This window comes from Balaenoptera physalus, assembly GCF_965194825.1.
Source record: "Balaenoptera physalus genome assembly, chromosome: 3".
Taxonomy (NCBI): Eukaryota; Metazoa; Chordata; class Mammalia; order Artiodactyla; family Balaenopteridae; genus Balaenoptera; species Balaenoptera physalus.
In genome coordinates, this window is record NC_138890.1 from 123,099,180 (window position 1) to 123,115,950 (window position 16,771).

At 42.4% G+C, this 16,771-nt stretch overlaps 1 protein-coding gene across 5 annotated transcripts in view; it reads right to left on the minus strand.

The window, feature by feature from the left end:
- Positions 1 to 2,255: 2,255 nt before the first annotated feature.
- Positions 2,256 to 16,771, minus strand: part of PIK3R1 (phosphoinositide-3-kinase regulatory subunit 1) — an 85,273-nt gene continuing 70,757 nt past the window's right edge. For 3 of the 5 annotated variants that reach the window (XM_082457217.1, XM_082457218.1, XM_082457219.1), the window contains 9 exons: positions 11,313 to 11,415; positions 10,662 to 10,760; positions 10,363 to 10,543; positions 9,986 to 10,111; positions 9,121 to 9,263; positions 8,732 to 8,908; positions 8,565 to 8,633; positions 7,688 to 7,858; positions 2,256 to 6,523 (listed from right to left, as the gene is read on the minus strand). In XM_082457217.1, coding sequence (XP_082313343.1) covers positions 6,334 to 6,523; positions 7,688 to 7,858; positions 8,565 to 8,633; positions 8,732 to 8,908; positions 9,121 to 9,263; positions 9,986 to 10,111; positions 10,363 to 10,543; positions 10,662 to 10,760; positions 11,313 to 11,415 — 1,259 coding nt within the window. In that variant the 3' untranslated portion in view covers positions 2,256 to 6,333. Of the gene's footprint in view, positions 6,524 to 7,687; positions 7,859 to 8,564; positions 8,634 to 8,731; positions 8,909 to 9,120; positions 9,264 to 9,985; positions 10,112 to 10,362; positions 10,544 to 10,661; positions 10,761 to 11,312; positions 11,416 to 12,842; positions 13,756 to 14,896; positions 15,375 to 16,771 lie in introns of those variants that run through there. The other 2 variants (XM_082457221.1, XM_082457220.1) reach the window with 2 other exon arrangements.

A 16,771-nucleotide genomic window follows, 5' to 3' on the forward strand; every position in this document is an offset into this window, starting at 1 on the left:
GTCCCAGAGGATTTGGTAGGCCAAGTTCTCTGACTCCATGCCTCGTGCTTTAGATAGGTGGACAAAGTGTCATTTCCAACGTACTCCACATTATCGAGAACTTGGCTTACCATTTTGATTCTCCTGAAGTATACCTTTAAGACATCAGCAAGATAAGGGGACTCTAATTTGGCTAATGCTTCTTGGCCATTGTCACTGATAAAGGGCTGGTACTACAACTTCAGTGGTCTGTAGTCACAAGTCACGTTGTGGGTTATCATTTTGGCCAAATTAGAAGTGGAGAACTGGGGGGTTGAGTTGTTTCATTCAGTACACCAGACCACAGTATATACTCTAGGAGTCCTGAAGACTTTCTGGACTCATAACCTTACTTCACAGGTACGGAGTTGGAGGTCTAGACAGGTAAACGGAGTTGGTCTAATTCCCATCGCTGGTTAAAGAAAGAGTTAAGACCCAGCTAGGCCTTCCTAAGCTGTAAATGGGTCTATTATCTTTCCTGTATAGAATCTGTACTGTGAGCACAAATTATATCATAAAGTAAAATATATATCACTCATTAATAGTAGTGGCTTTTAATTAAAATACTAGAAGTAATATTTGAACAATCTGGTGATATTAGTGATTCTCAAATTTTAGTATACATTTAAAATCGCCCAGAGAACTTGCTGCAACAGATGGTGTCACTCTGAGTTAGTAGATGGGGCCCTCGAGTAGGCCTTTATAACAGGTTTCCAAGTGGTCCTGATGGTAATGCTGTTAGCCTGGAGACCACACTTTGGGAACCTAGGTGGTCTAAAGCAAACCCATACCATTTCCTGCTATTTGTTATGTGCCACTTGTATACTGTCCACCAATTGAGGGCCACGTGGTTAGATCCCCCAGCAGGAAGAGCAACTAGTGAACTTTTCTCTGACCTTCCTAGTGCCTTTTCCAGCACTTGCTTAGGGGTGGAGAGCTCTGGCTTGAGTCAAACGGCCTAGGTGCTCTATTCTGTGTTCTAATGGCTGCATGATCTTGGATAAGTCGCTTAGCCTCAGTGCTTCAGTTTCCCCATTTGTAGAACAGAGATATTGTCTTCTAACTCATAATTGTGGAAGGATTAAATCAGATAACACATACAAAGGGTTTAAATGAACAATAATCACTTGGTCTATCAATCAGAGACCAGTCAGGAAAAAAGAAATGACTCTAGATCTTAAAGAAAGACCTGAATAAAGAGGATTGGTTACTCAGGTGATGGAAGGACTCAGAAACCAAACTGGGGGTGGTGAGAGAAACCAGAGGTTTAGCAACAGCAGAAAGCTGCAACTACCCTTTGGCTTAGGATAAAAATGGGAGGAGGCACTGTTGCCAGAGGAACAGAGAGGGAGAGAGGAGCATAGTAGGGCTGCTCAGATTCCAAAGAGTCTCTCTGGCAGGAACTGGAGCCACAGGGGAGATTCACTACCTAGAAGCCAGAGGGCAAGAGACCCTGAGTATATAGTTCTCTGTGATACAGAACAGAGCAGGGGAAAAGCAGTAAATGAATCTCAAGAGTTACTGCTATACACGGTATATTAGTCATTGTTGCCATGGCTAATTACTTATGTGCCCCTCTCATCGCCATCACTAGACCATGCCTTCATGTCTAGGACCCTCACTGTGCTTAGGTGTTGAGTGCCATGTACACGCAAAGTGGCCTCATTATAAATTCATTCAGCAATCAAAACAAATGGGAAAGTTATTTTAGATTAAGAATGGTTTGCATATATGACTAGATGCTAGAGTGTGAAACCAGAATCTGTAGTGAATCTTTGTCCCCTGTCTAGAACCCCATGTCACACCTCTGCCTGCTGCACAGTGCCTCATAGTGTCCCTGCACTGTGCCTGTTTCAAACACGCAGCCTGTAGAACAGAGAGACAAAGCCAGATACATTCACTAACCATAGTTTGTAGAGAACAATTCTGAAGGTTTGGGGATGGATGGTGAAGGGGAGGGATTGAGGGACAGTGGATATCACATTTTCTTGGAGCAAGAACATGCCTTGCAATGACATCACCTAGAGCTACTTCTTTTCATCATTAAGGATATAGTGAAATGATGTAAATGACACTGAGCCATCATTCATGTGTTCTTCTCACTTGACAAAAATGAGATAATGTAATGACAGTGAAAGGGGGTGGGTGGGAGACTACAGAAGGAGAAGCAACATTATTAACCAAAAGAGCAAGAGAACATATGTCTTCAGTGATCACTGAAATTTCAAACCGTAACCTAAGTTTCAAAACAAACTTTATTCTGTTTGAAGACCTAATACAATGCATTAAAGCAACTTAAAACAACAAGACATAGCTCCATTGAATCTATAGCTTGAACAAATGTCAAGGAGGCACAGTCCCCCCGCCCCCCACCCCAGGTGCCTTGTAAAGGCAAAATTACAACTGACCATGACATCCTCCCTCTCGTCAAAAGACCAACTTTATTTTAACAATGTCATAGAAACAGATTTGTAAAAACATCGAAGAGATTGTAGCTTTAAAAAATACACACATATAAATGTTTTTTTTGTTTGTTTTGCCTTTTTTTTTTTTTCTTTTTTTAAATAGCAGCATCCTGGGCAGCTAATGCTATCTCATGGTGACAAGTTCAATGTTAAGTTGGTTAGTGTTTCCAATGAACCCAATTTTGTTCATAATACTAGTAATTTATACTAGTAATTTATATAACGAGATTTCTAAAAAATAAGAATTTGGCATTTCAGAACTTTGTCCCATGTGAGGCATTGTGCTATAAACTGCCCCTTTCTTAAATGACCCTGAACTCAAATTTCAGGGTCTGCTCTCCAACTGACTTGGATACCATGCATAGCAAAAGCACAGTTGTTAGAACCAGCAGAATTTTTCTCCCAAAAAGGAACATCAGTAGGACTTCCCAAACACGTTACTAGTTCATAACCAGCTATATGACAAAGCAATTGGTTCCCCACAGTGACAGCTCACATAAACACATTTTGACTTGACACACTGAAAACGAGGATTTCCAAGTTCAGCGAGTCACATAGACCAGCTACCCAAAAGGAGTAACTTTTAAACAACAGAAACAAGCCAAAGAATTATGAACTTCTTCTCACTTCACTTGCAAACACTTTTCACCTTTATAAGACAAAACAAAGCAACTTCAAAGGAAAAAAAAAAAACCCATACACACAAGAATTGTACTAGACATTGGCTTGTTGTGTACTTGAACTCAACGACTGTGGCTGAATCTGTTTTGGCTGAAAGGTGTACTGGAAACACAGTCCATGCACATATACATATATACACATATCAAGGGCCGTGAAGTCGTCAGATGTTGCAGACACAGGCTTTTTGCCTTTTCAACATGGTTATGATTTTTCCCTCATGTATTATATCAGATCCCAGTGCTCCCAATTCTAGAGCCCCATCACAGCCTCTCTGCAGCTTAGCTTCTGGCTTTTATCTTCAGGATGCTGCATTGGGTGGGGAAAATCAATGCATGGATGTAAGCACGTATCAGGGGGGGCTCTGCTGTATCCATCCCTAATCATAAGCCGCTCAGTGTGGTTAGGAGATGAATGATTGGACTCACAGCCCTGCTGGTCAAACATCTACAAGGACAGATGTGATGGCATGCCACACGCTGTCAGAAGGGTACTGGGCACAGGCGAAGCCTCATAGGTAAGTTGTGACTCATGGTGACAGGAAACAATGAATCCTGCCTTTGCTGGTCAAAGAAAAACCTATTGCGTTTCTGCTCGTGAGATAAAGAAATAAGGCAAGTGCCTAAATACCATGCCATCTTGTGAAGTGTTGAAGCAAAAACATGAACAGAATGGTAGCTTTTTAATGCAATATTCCATCTCAGATCTTATATTTTAGAAATTAAAGTTCCTTAATAGCATACATGGATGTGCTACTAAAAAAACCACCAAACCTAGTTGATAAACTACTATTAACTAATGGTTGGGCTTCTGTATGACATGGAAGGATAGTTGTAAAGGAGACACTCAGAGAATAAAACCAGGGGAATCATCAATTGTCTGGAGATGCGAGGGAGATGGTCAGGTCAGTACAGTCAAGTTTGAGGGCTGACAGTCCGGCTGTAAGACTGACTATTGCTATTGATATGAGTAGCTTCATGTAAAAAGGAAAAAAAAAAAATACATTCTACAGTTGATTAAGTCAGCCACTAGACTGATTCTTTCAAAAGAATTTTAAAAGGAACATTAAAGAACAAAACAAAACCCCCTTACCCCCCCAGTAGTTGAAGGAAAGAGAAATAAAGCTGTGGTGAATGTAATATTGAGCAAGGAAAACTGAAGTTGTTAAGTGCCCATTTTAATCTCCCCTTTATTCCTCCCATCACAGGTACAGTTCCCACTGAACCCAAAGGCTTTTGCATATGTAAATTGGGGAGAGAGATCTCTTGCTGTTGCCTTCAGTTGGAAAGAATACTCTAACAACTCCTTCCTTTTCCCCACAGTGAAGTGTAACACATACAATTATTTGGGTGAATGAATGAGGACTGTTACTATGATTCCTACAATGGCCATGACTTGAACGAGCTCCCCACAATCAGGGCAGGAACGATTATGACCATGTCTATTTGCTTTCTGATCTAAGCTGAATGGAAGGCTAGGAAAATAGCAGATATCCAGATAAAAATATCTTTTCAGATCATGCTTTTTCTACAATGGATGTTGGTTGGTTTTTAACGGGTAGTCTAATGTTAAAGAGAGACAGGTTTTTCTAAATGCAGCAATGATACTTTGAAATCAGTGTTTCCAACAAGGGTGAACACTGCTCCAGGACCCTGCCTGCCTGCCTTCCTTCCTAAAAGACCTAGCATTCCGGTAGGTTTGTAATTGTCATGAGGGTATAGTAAGTAAAGTAGCAGATCAAAGTGGGAAAAGACTTCACTTTGCAGTGATCCACTTCTCTGTAATCAATCACAAGAAAGAGAAAGTGCATGCCATCCTGCCACCCCTCCCCCCCCACCTGTACATCCCTTTGCTACATTCCCCTCCCTAGATTCAAGAAGTTCACAATTCTTTATGAAACAAACATTGCCAGGTACCGTATCGTAAGTCTTGAAACAACATTGTTGAACTCAGCCATACTTTGTCATATTCATATATCTTTCTCTTTTTTTATTGAATAAAGCAGCTTTGAAGCTTATCAGGCACTGCCCAACAAAACATTTAGTCCAAAAAAATCTGTTATGAACTTTTTAACCTTGGGCTAACAGCCAAGTACTCTGTACAAGAAAAACTGTAAAATATTTCATAGTTTTAAATCTGAAGCCATTTTTTTTTTTTAAACTGGCATCCTGTACATTTCTTCTTTAAAAAAAAAAAGGTAACGAGTAACAAAATGAATATTAACAAAAAAAATCGGGACAGTATTTTCAAGCAACAAAAATTGGGGCAGGGGAAGCTTATTCTGAAGGTACGTTTAAAACAGGTAACAATGATGAAAATTAAGAATTGCATAGCACTGTGAATTTAGCCTTCAGCACAACAAAACAGAAGCTATTTGGTATTGATACAAATCCATCTATTTGATAGTTAGTCAGTCAGTCATTCAATATTATGTACATATTTTATATACTAAATGTCATTTTGAAGTCCTATTTTCCAAGCTCCATTTTTCCTGTTGGTGGGTTTTCTTGGTTTGTAGAGTTTTAACGAAACACTTTCTGGCACTTTGCTACAACAGAATTTCCTCTGAACGTACACAAGCGGACGTTCCCCAAAGTGTCCCCTGTGAGCTGAAGTGCCTTTCTGCTACATATCGGTTCATTTCGTTAGAAAATGAAATAATCCACAGTGCGATGTGTCTGGGCCGCCGTGCACGGCACCACCCAGGCTGGACCGAGCGACCCCAGGCCAGGGCTCGTCAGCCCGTCCCCGCTCCGGTCTCCAAGGTCCCAACTCTTGAGCTGGTAAAGCTTCTGAAAGCACGAACAAGCACCATGGTTAAAGGCCTCTTTGTCCCTGCACGCAGAGATTTTTGCATTTCTTTTTCTCTTGGTGTCGTGTGTGGTTGTGACTTCTTTAAATTAATCCAAAAAACAAAACCAAAAAGAAAGAAAGAGGAAAGAAAGGAAGGCTAATTAAGCACTCCAGACGAGGAATGGTGGTGGTCGTCGCCCTGTGCGAGCCCGCCGCGTATGTCTTCCCCTACTGCCGTGTGACCAAAAGCTCGAGTCACATCTGAAGACAGGCGGCTGGGTGTCCGCAGCTCAGTTCCCAGCTCAGGCTGCAGGGGAGCCCTGTGCTTGCTGGAGGCCTCGGGGAGCTGAAGGTGAGGAGCAGGCGGGAGGGCGGCCCTTCATCGCCGCTGCTGCGCGTACACTGGGTAGGCTAGTGTGACGTTGAGGGAGTCGTTGTGCTGCACGAGGGACGTGTGTTGGTAGTGGAGCACCAGTTCCTTCAGGGAGCTGTACAGGTTGTAGGGCTCGGCGAAGCCGTAGCCCGTGGCCGTCTTGTTGATGACGCAGTGCTTGACCTCACCGTCCACCCTGCACACGGAGAGAGAGCACAAGGGCCTGGGTGAGCTGGGCCAGGATGAGGCGCTTTTGGTAAAAGCATCGTGAAAATCCCTGATGCAGGCCAGCCTCCACATGGGGACCAGTCCTGGGAGAGCCCTAGGCTCGTGGAGTTGTCCCTTGTCACTTACTGGCTGAGTAACTTTGGGAGGTAACCCAGCTTCACTGAGCCACTGGATTGTCATCTATAGCATGGATTAAAAGGGAGACAGTAGTACTCTATCTGTAAGAGGGGAGCTTTGAGAAATGAGGTGATGTATGGGAGGGGCTTGCTGGATGCCTAGAACGCAGTGAGCAGGCAACGGGTGGTGACTTCAGCCATTACCATGAGTGCTGCTGCCCAGAGTGGTACTGGTACCATTACAATTACAATAATAATAATCGTACAAGCCTGTTACAATTATTAACAGGATTCCTCCTTTCAGGCAGGCCTGGAATCGTCCACATACCTCTCCATCTACTCTCTATTCTCCTATTCCCTTGTCCTCACTCAAAGTTCTCACTTCTTTCCTGTAGCAATATTTCTCTGCTTAAATGGACGGAGATGACAGGCTATAAAATACTCGGAGACCCTTTCTCTCCTAGAGGACATTCCGTCTCTGAAATAATGTCAGTGATCCAACCTCACTCTTCAAAGTACCCCCAAACTATTACATAAACAACAAAGGAAAATAGGCCATAGGATGGAAATGTCTTCTCTTGGGTGTACTTAGCTCAGGGACAGTGACCAGGGTCCTTTCTCTTACTGTTTTGACCTGTCCCTGATGGGGACTTTACCTGTGGGTGGTGCTTCCTTGTAAATCACCTCAGATTCTAACTATACGGAAGCCCCCCCCCCAAAAAAGCAGCAAGTGTGGCTATTTACTTCCATTTAAAAGATGAAAAAGAAAAACAAGACTTCTCCCAAGCCCTAGTCTTCCACCTAAACAGCAGGTTTCTTTCTACTCGACAGCTATTGCTGCCTAGAACTGAAAATATTAGGTTTGATTTCCTCTTCTCCACTGTTGTACTACTGTAACACTCTTAAAGATTACAACTTTTCCAAATCCTTGCCCGCACGGTTGGCTGGCTGAATGAATGAAACAAACACCTCCTTGAGATGTCTGACGAGACAAGTAATTGGCTGGAGGTACATACACTACGGAGCACGCGTAGCAGCCCTGTTTACTGCTTTCCCGGACAAGAAAAGTGCCATCTCGTTTCCCTCGCAACAGGTTTTCGGCTTTGTTTCGGTTGCTGCTTCCAACATTCCACGTCTTCTCGTCATGGTGGGGCAAATCCTCATCATCTTCCACCAGCGAATATTGGCTAAAAAGGTAGAAGAGAAGGTTTCTAAATGAAGTACACGGCAGCCAGCAGCCTGCCCCTCTGAGAAAGGGCCCTCTCCTCACTTCGATCGAGTTCCTGCCCCTCCTCCAAGCAAGTCAGGCCAGCGATTGAGGGTCTGACTCAACCAGCTTCTCTGGCCTGAGTTTCCTCATTGAGTTTAGCCTTCAACCCCCCACCCCGAACAAAGAGTTTTAGTAGCACTAAGTGATACTCTTCCTGTTTTCAAGTCAGCACCTACGCTCAGCTACCTGCGGCAGAGAGCAAGGTATTAAACAATCCCGTTTGTCCAGTTTAGAACAGGAAATTGATTGACTAGGAGGAACACCAGTTTTCAAATAATTGAAACAAAACATATACTTAAGCTTTAAAAATATGCTAAACAGGGTTGTCTCCCCCAACAACACCCCCCCCCCCACATTGGTCCCAAAATATGTTGGGATTTTTCTAGACAGTTCCAGGACATCATCACGGACACAATGTCGCTTCAAAGCCCTACGGGGGAAAAGGAAATCCGCATTCTCCTTTGCTAAACTTTCCTTTTTTAAAATGCTGGGTAATGAGACTGATAATATTTTCTCCTACGAGACGTTCCATTCCTCACTTGCTCTGCAAACGAAGCAAGTTGTGCATTTTCCTTAAATCAAAAAAACACCCTTGCTACCTCCCATCTGTGCTAACTACTTACTCTTCAGTGTTTTCATTGCCCAGCCACTCGTTCAGCTTCTTCTGCCGAACACCTTTCTGAGTCAACCACCTGGAAAAGAGGTTTAAAAGGAAAATGCATTAAGAACCTATCCTTGATTTTTGCAATTACCAGTCATGCACGTGCAGGGTTCCATTTCCAGTACGTACATCAAGTATTGGTCTCTTGTCTTTCTCAGTTGAATGAGGTCTGGTTTAATGCTGTTCATCCGCTTGTCAATCTCACGATACTCGGCAGCCTGCTTCTTCAAGTCCTCCTCCAGTCTCCTTCTGCTGTCGACAATTTCACTGATTCGAGACTTTAACTTTTCATAATTATGCATAATCCTGCAGGCAAGAGAAGTGCATCCACAATTACCTGGAGCATCATGAAAGGTCCCCCAAGGTTGCAGTATTGCTTCCCAGCAGTTTTCTTCAGGTAAAGAATGCTTTCTCTCTCCCTGTCGTTTCACAGAAAGCGAGGTCACCTTTAAACAGTTTAAGAGAATTGTGGTGATCTCTAGCACCACGGGCAATGGAAACCCTCCTGGGTCACCAACCTTTGGATTTCCTTCTCATTGCCTTCACGTTTAAACTTTTCTATGTATTCTTTGCTGTACCGCTCCTGGGTTTGGCACTGTTCTTCAAATATCTTTATGGTTTCATTAAATGCTTCAATAGCTGTTCTTTTCATTTGGATTTCCTGCAACACAATTTTAATAAGACAAGGTCATTCCTTTCACAGAAAAGAAAGACAACTTCTTACAGCAAGACACTACCAGGACATTTGATCGGCGCTACTATCTGGCACGCAAGTATTTTGTTAGCAAGGTGGGACTCAAATTCATAAAACCCCTTAAAATAGTATCACAGAGGCGCACATTTCCTCTGGAGAATGTTCCCAGTCTATGGAAGATGACTGCTTGACAGTTTTCTACAGTTTTCATCTCTTTTAAAAACCATTCCACTTTATCAGCAGTTTATGCCATCCTCCTGCTCCCTCTGGCGGTCCCAGATACGTGATGGCCTAGAGGAGATTAAAGCCTCTAGGAAAACAAGGCAGTAAATGTAGCCTCAGCCTTTCATAGTAAGGGCATATCAGGGTGAAATCCCCATTTCAGAGATTAGACAAGTCTGTGGAACTTCCAGTTATTATTAGCTTTCACTCTAAAAAAGAATTCTTCAATCTGCAGTTATGCCAATCCAACTTACTTACTTTATTATTCTGATACTTACAGGCTTCATTTAAAAGGTTTATAGTAAGTAATTATTAGAATAATCAACGATTCACAAATAAATGATCTCTCTCCCCCACTTTATTATTGGCAAAAACTCAACCTTTTAAATTCTTTTTCTGAAGCCGAATATAACATGCATTAGCTTCTAGTAGTCACATTTTAATGTGACTTTTCAAAGAAAACTCACCTGGGAAGTACGGGTATAATCTTCATATAATCTATCATATTCCCGACTTTTTTCTTGAAATTGAGTGTTATATTCATGTAATTTTTTCCCTACAGCTTCAATATTATCTTCTTTGACAACTTGATCCTGGAAGGATTAGAAAAAAATGGAAAAAATATAAATTCAGTTGATAAGGTACTTATCTGACATGGGAAAATCCTCAAACAATGGTCATTTATTTTGTGAAAGTATTTTATTGAGCCACTATACACTTGTGATCACAAAATTACACAGTTTGAAAGTTTTTCAAGCTTGATTACATGCAATTCATCTGCTTCAAAATATTTTCCAAACATTAAAAGTATCTTTTTAAAATATTAACATGAGTATGTGATTACCTGTTGGTATTTGGATACTGGATAAAGTAATTTCACATCCAGTTTGGGATTATACTGAGCTAGAGATTCATTCCGGTAGTGGTTTATTAGTTCAACCACAGAGTTGAAGGTTAATGGGTCAGAGAAGCCATATTTCCCATCTCGGTGAAATATTTTGATTAATTTGTTATTTCCTCCTTTCCTGCAAATGCAATATAAAAATAATGGCATTAGAATTCTCTTTAAAAAAAACAAAAAAAACAAAGCATGTTCTCCCATCACCTTTAACATGCCAATTTTAGCCACACGCCCTGACTCACCTTAGTGTAAGAGTATAATCACCATGCATTTTAGTAGATGCGTCTCGTACCAAAAAGGTCCCATCAGCTGTATCTCGAAGTTTTTCATTCACTTCTTCCCTGAAGTGAAAAGAACATGAGACAATGCTCACCTAGTGGATTTGGTGATTCTCGTGTTACATTTTCTTAATTGTATTTTCAGACCTTAAGAATTTTAACACACAAGTCACTCTGACAAATCAGCACAGAAAGTCGTGATCCCCAAAAGGTTTCCTCCCAACTCTTCATTCCCCTCAAAAAAAAAAGCTTAGACTAGAAATGCCACTTTAAGCTGATAGCATTAATTCTTAGAGTTTTTGTCTAATAAAGAGAGTGAGTGACTTTACACTCTGCCTTGAGGCAGTGCCACTTCACCCTGCTGCCCCCCTGACGGTTCTGTCAGTAATGAAACTTCTCGGGTATTTAATTTCCTGTGGCATCCAGCACCCACAATTCCCCAGAGCTCAGTGACTTCTGTGGTCGTCTTTGGAAGGGAACCAACTGTGCTTCATGCTTATGTTGGATGATAGCCTAAAAATGGAACTTAGCAAGCTGGTGCGTTTTGCTTTTCTTTCTCTTCATCTAAAACTCCCTAGCTCTGGTGAAAAACTCAAAGAGTCTCTGTAGCCTTACCTCGAAATATCTCCCCAGTACCATTCAGCATCTTGTAAGGACATATTGTTATTCATACCGTTGTTGGCTACAGTAGTGGGTTTTGGTGGTTTAGGAGGCAGTGCTGTAGATGAAAGAGAAAGGAAAAGTTTTTGCAGTCCCAACTACAAATAAACGTTTAAAAGTCGACCCAAGTTCCTTTAGATAAGTATCATTTTCAACTGTGAAACACAGCAATAATGCACGAGTCCATGAACCTTTTCTTAAAAAAAAAAATATCAGAAATCTTTGACTATAGACCATAATTGAAAAAAAGAGAAGAGCTTAGAGACCAACAAATAAAATGGGCTGGCCATGTGAATGAATTTCAAAGTAAATCCAGAGTCAGTCAGTCAGTCACGACATTTTCTACTTTCAGGTTTGAGTTGAATTAAAGTTTCATATCTGGTCAAATCTATCTGAAGTAAGAGACCACAAAGAGAATAGCAGGAGGAATCACATGGCTTGGTTTTAATTTCCTCCTCTTATTTAATTATAAAAGACAAATTTGGTTTCTGTCCTCCACAAATGCTGCTGCAGTAATAAAAAAGCTCATCTACAGGAATATGTTTTAAGAGGCGGAATTGGGTTTCTCTAATCTTAGTATTTCAGGCACTGTTCTGCCAAAAGCCACTTTAAGAAACTCCTCTGTGACCTCAATCTCTTTAGTATTCATGATAATATTCTATTGGATAACTGTGCTCTATATTATGCCAAGAGTGATTAAAAACCATATCCCTCTTCCTCAATGTCAAATCAGTATTCATGTACCAACTGGTGACAAATAAAGACTGCAGTGTTTCTGAATTTCTTAATTGGGAGGAAGGCGAAAATAATTGAGAAAGCCAAATAAGTCTAGGATGTCTAGCTAAATTCTAAGTCATAAGTTTTAAAGCACTGTTTTATTATTTTAAGCAAAAATTATTTCAGGAGTCTAGCAGGTATATTTTATAAAGACCGAGACTCAATTAATGGGAAGCCAACTTCTCTCACTGCAGTATCTTACTAGAAGAGAGAGCAGACAAAGTCTCAACATTTGATTCAGAATAGTTTCAGGGCACCTAGCACTGAGTTGCAATCACTGCTACATTCGATAGCAGCACTGGTACATGCTTTCTAAAGTACCGAGTGTTATCACTGCCAAGTGCCACACTGTCCTCATCCACTGTCAACAGAGAAAGCAGCACCAAGGTTGCATCCTTTTCATTAAAGGAACGACATACAACAATATACCCCAAACAGCAAATGAGCTCGAGTACCAAAACACACCAGTGAAAAACTGGAGTCCAATTTATATCCATTCAACTAAGAATAAGCATTTACCCCACACAGCCTGACTTGCTTCCACAGGCAGTCAAACCATTTGTTTCATTTTCACGCTATGAGCAAACTCATTAAATTAGAACAAATGAATAAAAACAGACCTCCAAAGAGGAGCCGTTAACCGTAGTTGTCAAAAAAATTAAATGCCACAACATTAACCAGCTTTCCACAAGAATACTGCAGTATTACCTGGTGGATCCATTTCTATATAAAACATCAAGTCTGTGCCACAATTTATATCTGGCTTAGCATATTCTAAATCCAGGTCTTCCATATTCCAAACAGTGTTGTACATTTGTGCGAGAGTTTCCTTGGCTGAGCTCAGTTATAAGAAAAGAGTCCGGCTTTCTTTGTAATGGTGTCTTGGAATTCATTTCAAAACCTATAAGGGGCTGCACTGTAACCTATGACATCACACACCCCAGCCAATCAAGTCAGAAAAATGTCACCAGACCACTCCTGCTTCATCATTTCTCTTCTCTACCAGCCTTAACACAGCCCCAATCTCACGAAGATCCTACATTTAACAGAACTGTAACGTATACACGCTCTTCGTTTCAAAAAGGTGTTTAATCTGACTGTTCTTCTCTAGCCGTGAGTTTTCTAATTCCTTTTTTATTGCTCCGTGCAGCATGGTACGCTCCGCTCTTGGCAGGTTGACAAAAGCTGATACGCTGCGGCACGTAGCTTTTTTTTTTTTTTTTTTTTTTCCTCCTAGTGCATCTGGGTTTATAGATAGCCCGGTCATTTCTTGGTTTAAAAATCTTACAAAGGCATCCAAATAGTATACTCAAGATATATTTTACAGTCCTAAAATGCCTCCGATATTATATATTAAAAGCAGGAAGGATCAAGAACTCTGGATGTTTAATTTCAGTCCTCGTAATTCACTGCAAACTCAGAACTTATACACTGTCACAAACGTGCTACATTATAGAGAGCACAATTAAAAAAATGTAGAGGCAAAAACCTCTATTAAACACTGCAGTTAAAACTATAGAATATGGAATGAAAATCCAAAAATAAGAGAGGCCATATATCAGAATGCAGAGTACAGGCAGAGCTATCTTTGCTAAGTATTTCTCACTGATGAGCCCATCTTCAGATTTACTGGGCTAAATACTGCTTGTGGGGGGGGTGATGTAATCACTTGTGTGTGTGTACGGCGTGGGGGGGCTTTTGTCCCCTCCATCTCAAATGCCTCACTTTGGGAAGAAATGTTATTATTCCTTCTTAGCAGTATTTAATGTGAAGAAATCAATTCCCCTATAAATCTAAATTAATGTTAGTTCTCCTACAGTGAGAGGGGAGGAAGGGAGAAAAGGCTCCCCCCACCCATGTAAATGTAGTTAATTTAAAAAACTAGAGTGGGCTGTGTGATCTACGTACATGTGCATGTCACATATTTCTGTGACAATTTAAAGAACACAGAAGCCCTTGAAATTTATTCTTAGACGTTCTGTCAAATTTGGCATCATAAAATATATAGAAATAGAGCAAAGGCAAGACAGCCTCTGAGCACTGTTCACGTGCCTCTCTTTCAGTTTAATTCATTTTCCCACTAAGGAGGAAGGCAGATTCAACCTATACCCTCCCACCCTCTCCCACTCACAGGCTCTCTTTGCCTAAAGGTTGAAGTAACCCTAAATGCAAAGAAAAATGGTGGTGGTGGGGATATGTCCTCAGAAAAGATTCAGAAAAAAAAAAAAATCTTAATTTAATACAAATGTTGACCCAAGTCCTCCCAGCAGCTGTGGACAGCGCGACAGCCCGGAGGGGACCCGTCCCCCATGCCTTTGGGAGCACTTGGTGCAAACCGGTCCTGCTGCTGGAACCCATGTGGTAGACCCCGGGAGGAGGGCAGGGAGACAGGTGACTTTCCACGTCTCTCCCAGGCCTGGCCAGGCCCCAACTTCCAGACCAGCACTTGGTAATTTCCTCCTTCCCCATTTCCAACCGAAGCCCCATCTTTCCCTCACATTGTGCCCCTCGAGGAAATGGGGGAGTGTCTCCCCTAATCTCTCATCTGCCCTCCCCAGGCAGTGCTTACTATCTCTCCCTCTCTCCCTGACACACACACACACACACACACACACACACACACACACACACACACACACACACACACACACACACACACACACACACACAGACAAACTACAGAAATGAACCTTTCACAGAAGTCCCCCAAAACAGTGAAACAGCCAAGGGGCAGAGCAGTGCCCAAACGAAAGGCAACTTACTTTGCAGGTTATGCATTTCAACGGTTTCCCTTAGAAATGCCTGTATCCGACAATGGAAAAAAAAAAAAAATCCAAAAAGCGATTCCTCCAGCCTGTGCGGCGCAGGACCCCGAGGCTCGCACGCGCCGCCGGCAGCAGCGCAGCTCAGCGCCCGCCGCCCGTGCAGAAGCCGGAGCCGGCCGCGCGCCGGGGCCGAGGCTGCGCCGGGGAGGGAAGGAGCCCGGGCGCTCGCACGTCCCTCTCAGATAACGATCGCGGCTTCATGATTAACTTGGGCAGGTTCAAATATTTGCTGAGCTAGGGATTTCGGGTGGGGGAGGGGAGCCCAAGTCCAAGTCGAAGTTGTCATCATCGTTAACAAGTGGCCAGTGCCAGCCCGGGTCCTCCTCCTCCTCCTCGCCGAGGAAGTGAGAAGGCCATTGTCAGGGGACCTAAAATAGGCTCTCGAACCGGCTGCGGCGGCGCGCGGCTCGCAGGCTCGCGGGGCTCAAGTGGCCACAGTGCAGCGAGGCACTAGGCGCTGCCAAACACAGGAAGTGGCTGAGCTAGTTCAGCAAAAAATAGAATCAAAGCCTTGCTTGTAAAGGCCTGAACCTCTCAGAGCTGCCCAGAACACCGTGGCTTGCTCGCGTCCACCTCCTCCCACATACCAGCGCAGACAGCCCCGCAGGTGTCACAGGAGAGCCCGGCAGAGCCACCCTGCAGGGAACAGGTTTACAAACGTTTCCCCGGAGGAGGCTCCTAGGGAAGAGTATTGCGCCTCGGCATGGGTACGCTAAGCTCCATTGTATTAAAAATACACTCCAAGATAAAAACTCTACTCTGCAGCTGTTTGTATGAAGTCAATTTCAACTCCTGTTAAAATGGCCATAAAAGGTCTGTCTGCATGAGGCTGGTGCAGATGCTACATGGAGCAAAGGACGGGAGGGCAAGGAGAATGGCACACCTTTCTAGAGGACTTTTTTTCCCCCTTTATTCGACAAAGTTGCAAGGAACCAAACTTAGGACTGTTGGCTACTATTTAAAGAACTAAAATTTGGCCAAAGAAAATTTCCAGTCACATCAGCATAGATGGCTTTACTGTTATCCCAAGAACCTTAACCCAATGTAAAATCACGAAATCACTAGCTTTAAAACCAGAAAAAAAATTTAGAGATCACTTCAATTCCCTCGTGCTACAGACACACACACATACACACACACACGCGCGCGCGCGCGCGCGTATGCTTCTCACCCAGAATGAAGTGGTTTGCATAATATTATAGCACTAGGACCAGAACCCAGACTTCCGATGTTTGGTCCTCAACTCCTTTTTCTCCACCCACTTGCCCTGCTCTTTACTTGCCTCTGCCAGAGAAAGTAAAAATTAACAAGTGAAACTGAAGTTAATTTCTTTTAAGCCACATGCAAAAAATTTCACACCTACAACAAAACTGACTTTTTCTGTTTTCTATTTTTAGTTTAATTTTTTTTTTTTAAAAAAGCTGCTTTCTAATTATCTTTGAAGAAACACGGGTTCTGTCTATAATACCCTCAGACTCTGTATGACAAGGTGACCCAAAGGTCACATGCAGTGACAAAGGAAGATCTAGGTGCTGACACAGAGTCCACACAGGCAGGAACCAGCCTCAGAGTTATTTGCAATACCTGGGAAGTGCTGCCACACTCACAATGAAAGCGATTTTACAAGCTCTCCTTTGGTGCAATTGAGGTAATACGAAACACCTACTTTTCCAATTCGGAAAAAATTAGTCTATAAGTGAATAGACTCAGCTCCTGCCAGCTGATCACAGACATAGGGTTAGTTCACAGAATACCCTTGCCTCCTGAGCTGCATAATCTTGCCCTACTTTAAAAAATAGTCTTTCTAAAGCT